The sequence below is a fragment of the Echinops telfairi genome, unplaced genomic scaffold (genome assembly GCF_000313985.2).
Source record: "Echinops telfairi isolate 266 unplaced genomic scaffold, ASM31398v2 ScPeMD7_2;HRSCAF=8, whole genome shotgun sequence".
Lineage (NCBI taxonomy): Eukaryota > Metazoa > Chordata > Mammalia > Afrosoricida > Tenrecidae > Echinops > Echinops telfairi.
Window position 1 is genome coordinate 11,692,970 of NW_022103898.1, and position 8,233 is coordinate 11,701,202.

At 57.5% G+C, this 8,233-nt stretch overlaps 1 protein-coding gene across 1 annotated transcript; it reads right to left on the reverse strand.

Annotated features, from left to right (window-relative positions):
* Window positions 1-836: 836 nt before the first annotated feature.
* Window positions 837-8,033, reverse strand: TOB2 (transducer of ERBB2, 2). The gene is made up of 2 exons (XM_004718027.3): window positions 7,541-8,033; window positions 837-1,983 (listed from the first exon to the last, which is right to left on the reverse strand). Exon 2 carries the CDS (start codon window positions 1,903-1,905, stop codon window positions 907-909), a length of 999 nt encoding a protein of 332 aa, XP_004718084.2. The 5' UTR covers window positions 1,906-1,983; window positions 7,541-8,033; the 3' UTR covers window positions 837-906.
* Between the last annotated feature and the right edge of the window lie 200 nt (window positions 8,034-8,233).

Consider the following 8,233-nt stretch of genomic DNA (forward strand, 5'->3'; position numbering starts at 1 on the left):
ACCACATCCAGAGTGGGAGTTCCACATGGCTTGGAATTTTTAAAAGCAGGGCAGCAAACCACGCACGCATGCACACACACACACATACACATACACAGGACCCACTCCCCACCTCCCACCTGCTCTGAGGCCCAGGGAAAGGGCTGCTCCGGAGAGGCCGCAGGGATGGCTGGGTCTGGATCTCTCCAGGTCCGCTAGTGACAGTGGGGGGCGAGGCGGGGTGGTGAGATGAGGCCACAGCACAGAGATGACAGGAATTCGGTGAGACAAAGTGTGACACTTGGCAGTCACAGACATCAGCTCTTAGCGGAAGGGTGGCCAGTGGCCGGGCGGCATTCCCTGGGGCCCAGACCTGAGAGAAAGTGGGGGCTGGGATCGGACCTTCCCGGGTGGCAAGGCCCGAGAAGGCCTGCTGAGGTTGGATGGCTTGGAGTGAGAAGGTGGCAGGGTGGCAGAGGCAGTTGTCCGTCAGGGCCAGCCTCTGTCTGTTCTGGGGAGGGGTAGGCCCCGCCGCAGCTCCTCCTTCCCGGTGGGCGCCTGGTAGAGGAGGGAGAGGGCGCCAGGTGCAGCGGTTCACATCTGGGCCTTTCTTAGCACAGGAAGCCACTAGTCAAAGGTGTTATGTAGAAAACTACATGTGAAATTCAGGAAGAAAGAAAGAAAGAAGTAGAAAACCCAAACTAACTGAATGGATCCCAGGCAGGCAGGAAAGCAGGGGTGGAGGTGGGGGGGGGTGTTCCACGGGACGAGGAGCTTTGGGAACCCTGCCCACTCCGAGCCTGGCTGGACCTGGACCTCTTTCTAGAAGCGAAAGTGAGAAGACTGGAACTCTTGTGTGTTTTTCTTTTCCTCTTTTTTTGGCCTTTCCGTGGTCGTGGGCTCCCGGCCCCGCGGGGGTGTGGGGGTTCAGTTGGCCAGCACGACGGGCTGGAAGGGCTGGCCTGGGTACTGCATGGTGTTCAGGTTGTAGCTCAGGCCTTCCACGAAGGGCGTCTTCTCCAGGAAGAGGCTGTTGGTGCCACCCCCAAATACCTGGGCCACATCGAAGGTGCTCCCCTGACCCTCGGCCGCATCAAAGAGGAGGCTGGGTGAGCCGCTGCCGCTGAACACAAACTCCTTGGCATTGGGCGAGAGCTGGGATTGTGAGGCTGGGTTGGCCGAGATGAAGTTCAGAGAATGCATAGACAGAGACAGGCTCTTGTGCTTCAGTGGGTTGTTGGTGGGTGAGCGGGCCAAGCGAGGCTGCTGGGTTGGGGGCTGCTGAGGTGGCTGCTGGCCGCTCCCCCCATTGCTGGCCACACCCCCACTGCTCGTGGCCCCACCCCCCTTCTTCATCTTGGTGGAGCCAAACTTGGTGGCAGCAAAGGAGGCAGTGGTGAAGGTGATGGGCTGGGCCGAGCGGGGGATGAAGGTGGGGCTGGGCGACTGGCCAAAGGACGGCGATGGGGAGTTGGACAATGAGCTGTCCTGGCTGCCGATGGGCACGAAGACCTGGGCGTCAGGGTTGAAGCTGCTCTTGATCTCCTTGTCCAGCTCGGGGGGCCCGCAGCCGTCGCTGTCATCCAGATACAGCACTTTCACCGCCCCCTTCTCCCCAATCTGGTAGGACACCTCAAAAGGGTCAATCCAGACGCTCAGCTCCTCAGGCACATTGGCCCGCACATCCTCCACGGCCAGGCCGCTCCGCTTGGCGGCCAGCTCCACCACAGGGTCCACTGTCTCTCCGATGTGGACGCAGCGGAAGCCAGAGCCCTTCAGTGGCTTCTCAGGGTACCAGTGGCCTTCATATTTCTTCTTCAAGAGTCGCTCCAGCTCTTCCCCAAACAGGTCTGCCCGTCGCCGGGGCAGCTTGTTGTACAAATAAGAGATGATGAAGTTCAGGGCCACTTTGATCTCCAGCTGCATGGTCTTGTCTGGGGCAGGGAATCAGCGTAGGGCACTGGTAGGAGATGGACGGTGGGCAGCCTTGGGCTTCAGAGGGCTCTGGGAAATGAGAAAGGCGGAGAAGGGCACCGTGAGCAGCTACAAAGGACTGAGATTAGCACCCACTTCCGATGATCCCACCCCCCTCAGTTCGGCTTCACCAAGGACGAGCGTGACCGTGGGCGTGCCCTTTTAAGCCGCTGTTCCTTCATCTGGAACACGGGCCTCCTGCGGAGGAAGTGGGCTCAAGGAGGTGAACTGTATCAAATCAGCGCTTGCTAAAATGCGCTCTGTGCTTAGCTAAGTCAAAGGAAACAGGGGCTGTGGTCCTCATCATTCTGAGAATTCAGAACTTTATGTAATGACGCCTCCCTCCCCCCCCGACTGCCCACCAACTCCCTACTTTATTTAGCTGGGGAAGGGCAGGAGGAGATGTGCCCCCAGCCTGTCACAGGCCAAGAATGAAGTTGTCTTTCCTTCCCCTTCTTCCATGGAGAAGGACACGGGTCCGAATAGGAAGCCCAGTTCCCTTGTGGGCTCTGTGGGGTGGGTACCCTTCTGCCCAAGCTGGCATTTCCATCCAGAGGCCCTCCACGGAGACAAGAGCATGACCCCCAGGAAGAAGTTCAGATCTGCCAGAACCCACATGGGGTCCCGGAGGAGTGGAGGAAAGGAAAGGCAGCAGCAGGCTGTGGGGGTCAACCCAGCGTGCGTGGCAGCACTGGGGCGGTCTGGGGTGCTCTTATTTCTGAGTAGAGTTTAGGGGAGGAGGTTGGCAGAGGGAAGACATTTTCTCCAACCCACCCCTGTAGCTTCCAGCGGGGGGTCCCATGGTTACATCATCTCCCTTGGCCTGTCTGACCACCTGTCCTCAGCACTGGCTCAGCATGGTTCAGTGTTTGGAGATCCCTGGGGAGAAGGCAGACTGAGAGAAACTGAACTCAGCCTGTTATTTTGGGAGCTGCTTACGGCCAAATCCCACGGAGGTCAGAACGGATTACTGCCCAGGGCTGGGCCAGTCTCCTGTCTCAGGAAGGTGATCTGTGAGGTTCCCAGCAGTGGAGAGCCTAGTCTCTCTCCCAAAGGGTGGCCTGGCCCTGGGCTTATGCTGGGGGTTCCAGACTGGGGTGGGGAACAGACCTGAAACAGGTCACCAAGGGGAGGCAGGCCCAGAACCCATTCCTGGCTGAGTGTCTGGGTGCCGCTGTGTTGCTAAGCTCAGCACCGGGTGAGGCCGATCCCCCGATCTGCTGAGGGCATCCCTCCTATGAAGGGCTGGGGCTGGACTTTCAGTCAGATTTCCACCACGTCCACTATGGAGTATTCTAGGTTGTGGAGCTCGAGTTTCCAGAATATTGGCCCAAAACATGTCTTGTGAGTCTCAGGTGTGAGGCCATAGCTTCCCCAACAAAAGGATTCATGGGATGAACAGATCAGATATGGATCAGGAGGAAGTGAAGCTAAAGCAAATGAGGAGGCTAGACCTAGTCTAACCCTCATGCCAGCTGTGAGGAGACAGGGTCACGTGGGCCCGCCAGGCTCCTCTCCCAAGGCCTCCACGGTGTACAATGGCCTCAGGAAACCCCCTTCTCCCAGCCTCCAGACTTCATCTCCAAGTTTCTTCAAGGTCTGGCCTCACCACAGATCAGGGAACGCCCAGCCCAGGCTGGGTGAGACTCGAAAAGTACTGCATACCAGGGCACATCACACACCGCACCAAGGACAAGCAGTTCCAGCTATCACAGTGTTGTTGTTAGCTGCCATCCAGTCCTTTGCGACTCATAGCGGTTCCATGCACAACACTTCTGTGCCATCCTCACAATCCTAGTAGGGGCGAGGTAATGACACGCTTCATCAGCAGGACTCTCAAGTGATGTTATCAATATCCAAGTGGCCCCTGACATAGGTCAAAGCAGAATGCTAGGAAGAACAGATGGCTCTCTGCTTGTGAGGGCTTGACTCAGCACAGAGGAAAGCCAGTCACCAAGACCATAAGCCTCCTCTCAAGAGCAGAGGCCACAGCTGGCCATCAGAGGGATCTGACAGAGCTGAGACTAAAGAGTTGTCAAGAAGGTTGGCACTAGTGCCCAAGAATAAGGCAACAGTTAAAAACTGATTCCAAAAATGCTCATGGAAAGTAAAACCTACTCTGACCCAACCCATGACAGCTCTGCCGCACCACCACAGAGCCTCTTGATTTGTGCCGCTCCGGACGGCACCCAGACCACAGGGCTTCTGCATGGTTGGAGGCCCCCTCCAACTCTGCCACATGATTACCTTCTAAGTTAACACCCCCACCCCCAACAGTTCAGTCCATAAAATGAGAGCCTTTTATATGCAGGCCAAAGCCATCGGGAAATAAGCTTCCCACTCCCAAATACAATAGAGCCACTGTCACCAGCCCTGCCTAGCTAACCATTTTCTGCGGCATCAGCAACTCAAGCTGCACACCAATTTCTACCTCCCCAGTGACACTGCCGCGCAAATAAGGAAGTCTATAACGCCACCTTGGCCTCTTTAATTGGCGAACAGGCCAGGCCAGATGGCTATGGGGTGGGACCTTACAAAAATGCCAGTCAACCAGAATGAGCTTTTCGGCTCTATCAGCTCAAGCTCTAATTCTGACTTCAAGAAGCTTATGGAACAGAGGATAAACACACCGGTCCTATCCTGTCTTTAGCGAGAGAGGAGTGGCCACTCCACTGGGTTTCTTCGTGCTTTTTGAAGCAATGGCTGTATCTGAGAGCTGGATATAAGATATTCATGGACATGTGGCAAGACTAGAATGCTTAGAAAGAACTACTCTTCAATAAAAGGAACAAGTAGATTCCTTTTAAGCAGGCCAGGGAGCCCCACAGGTCTTTTCCAACCCTGAGTCACAAGACGAGAAAGGTAATCACTGAGACAAAAGAAAAAAAAAGGGGGGGATGTGTATGTTTATAAATCTCAAAATCTGCCTTTTGTCAATGTATTAAAAAGTTGCAAATGTGAGAGTTATTTCTGTTCAATCGCACGAAGAGTCTCAGTATCCCTCACTTGCTTCCTTCTTGCAACAGTATAAACGAGAGCACAAAGCCAAAGCAGGACTCAGATCCTTTGCACAGACTTGTCTTTTAATGAATAAATGCCGGATTGGCAAAGATGGGAGGCGGCGGGCAGGCCAGAAGCTGGGAGGAAGTCTAGGTCAACCAAAACCAAACTGCCATTGAGTCGATGCGAATTCACAACGACCCTACAAGACTGGGCACAACAGGCCCTGCGAACTTCTGACAAAAGACCTAGTCGTGTCAGGAGGAGGGGGAATGGTGGCCAGACAATGCACTGCGCTCCGGACAGCACCGATGAAAGCATGCCTCCATGCCCTCAGCGTCTCCACCGTCCTCAACTGCCCCTGCTGGTTCAATGGAGGGCTGAAAAGTTTGGAGGTCGTAAGGAGTGGATCAATTTTAACAAGCGGGTAGGCAGGAGTATTGCGGGGTGGGGGGTGCATGAGCGGGACTCAGATTGGGGGTGGGGGTGCGGAGCGGGCAGGGACCACACCCCCTAGGTCTCAGAGGTGGTGGTCCAGACGGGAGGGTGTGGGGACACGCTTTGCGGGCTGGTACTGACTGACTCCACCACCGCGCCCAGTCTCACATCATCTCCCCAAAACATAGACTGGGCAAGGCTGGGGTGTGACTACAAGGCCCCTCCCGACTAAGGAGGGCTCTTACTAGGGCATGTCGGGCTCCAGAGAAGCCAGGAAGACTTGAAAAGAACCCGAGGTAGGTGGGGAAGGCACGCGCTGCACTCTGGGATAGGTAGTCCTCAGACTTCTCAGGCTGCAGTGGGCGCAAGTGACCTACTTTCTCGGCACACTACACTTCCCAGGGAGCTTTGCGAAGGCTCGGCTGGCTGAACTACGCGTGCTCGGTAAGGGGAGCTGGCCAAGGGTGGGAATAAGCAAGAAAAGTTTCCGATGCACATGCGCGTAGTGGCAAACGCGCCCCCCCATCATTTTATATAAATTCTACCCCTAAGGCCTACTCCCCATATTGTCTCACCATACCATAGCCAAGCCTTGGCTTCTACAAATGGTTAACTTTCCCTTCCCTACCCAGCTGTCACCGCTTCCCCTGACTGCTGAATTAGGGATCTGTTTTTAATGAGTTTTTGGTGGGTGAGGTGGTAAGGCCAGATAGGTCAGGTCCCCTCCCACTCCAGAAGCCCCTGCCGCTGATTCTGCATTCCAAGGCCCGGCCTGGCCCTGGTTGCTGTGGGGACCGAGATTCAAAGGGGAGTAAGCCTTTTTACTAATGCCCAGCGGGCTGGGCTCCAGCACCCCCGCCGCCAGGGCAGGCAGAACTTAAACCACTTTTCCCGTCCTCTCTCGGCCAAAGAAACTCCCAGTTAAGCTGTGGGCAGGCGCGGGGCCAGCAGGCCCTGGGCCTTCTAATCCAAGTCCCGGCGAGGGAAGAGGGGAAGGTTCCCGGTCAGGGTTTGCTTCTGCCAGGAAGAAAAACACCATCCATCTGACACCTGATTGCTGAAAATTCTAGGCTTGTGAGTCCCCTCCCACTGCGAGGCCTACTCCAGGACCAGACTTACCAGCTCCTTGCAAAGCTCCCCACGGGGTGCTAAACCTCCCTAATCCTTCCTCCTACACACAGTGGCTCCCCCTCCATAGGCTACAGAGGGGGATGGGACTGGCGCCCAGGCATGCACTGGCAGGGTTTTTCTGCTGGGAAACCAGAGCATAGGGACCCACTCCCAGGCTGGAGTGGGCTGGGCAAGGAGAAAGGTTGGCTACTGAGCTGCCCCTCTGGGGGTCCCCAAGTTGAAAGCTGCAGTGTGTGGATTTGGTTCCTGCTGGCGGTGGGAGCAGACTTGCCCCAGCCTCCTCTCGCTCCCCCCAGCTACCCCCATTCCCTGCCAGGTCAAGGGCATAGTCCATCCCCGCAGGGAGGCGGCTAGAGGAGGGCTCTCCCAGACAAGCACAGCACCAACCAGAGCCCACTCCAGGGTCTTGCCCGAGGGATACTGCGTTTCCCACCCCATCTCCCCCACCGCGAGGTGGATAAAGACCTCAAGCCAAAAGGGTGAATCCTGGCCACCACAACCGTCCCAGGGCCCTAAGGTGGGGGGTGGGGAGAGGGACGGGACAGCGACCGCCATTCCTAGGGCTACATGGGGCCAGAAAGAAACCTTCTTCATAATTACCACCCCCTTCCCCTTCACACGCAAGGCGGAACAGGAAAACAAGGCCTGGCTCCCCTCCCTCCTCGGATTTATTTAATGGTGGGGGTCTCTAGGGGAACCCTCGCTCCTAACTAGTCTCCGGGATACTGGGGGCGGGAAGGAAGGATATGCACCTCACGCGAGGTGGTGGGGGGGCACACTTGGATTTGCACCTGGGAGAGGACGAGGCTCTGGGGTACCTTAGGATCAGAGGCGCAAGGAAGGGCAAGTGGTGGCGCGCAGGGAAACGGGGTTCCAAAAAGGAAGGTGCAGGTCACAGAAAATGCCGGCCAGGTAGGAGGGGGGGAGACAGCAATGTGGAGGGTGCGGGAGCTGCTTGGGTCTCAGGGTGGCCCGGACTGAGGTCCCCTGCCCGCCCGGCCCTGACTCGCTCACTCACTCGGGCCTCGGAGGCGGCGGGGCGGGCAGCTGGTCGCGGGGCAGCTCCTTCTTCCTGGGTGTTCCTAGGCGCGGGGCAGGGGTCGTTCTTCTTTCCTTGCCGGGCAGGGGCCTGTGTGTCCTTATCTTCGTTCAGGGTCGGGGCTTGGACGAGGTGGTGGGCTGGGTTATGACTCTCAAGAATAATTCTTTCAGCTTTTTGGAGCTCGGGCTCGGCGGCGGGAGGACAAGGGCGGGCCGGACGGCGGCGACAGCGCGGGGATGGCGGGGTGGGACCGGAGGGGGCTCGTGTCGCGGGGCAGAAGACGGGCCGGGCTGTGACCGGCGGGCGGTCCTGTCCTTCTGGCCCCGCGTCTTCGGAGCCGCTTGCTTCTCTCCGGCGACAACCCGCACCTTCCGCCGCCCGGGCCCGAAGTGAGCAAAGTCAATGAAAAGTTTCACCCTTAGCAACCCTGCGCACGGATCCGGCTTCCCCACCCCTGCGTGATGCGTCCCTCCGCCCTGCAGGGGCGGGGCCGCCGCCGGAACTACTTCCAACCCACTGGCGGCTTAACCCCCGCGCGCGCAGCTGCTGAGTGGAACCCGTCCTTCTCGCTGCCCCTGAACGTCTGGTGGCCCTCGCTTTCTCACCATTCAGTTCTCTACTGAAATGTCTCACGGCCCCACAGGGCTGCCCCAAACCTTACGCCTTCAC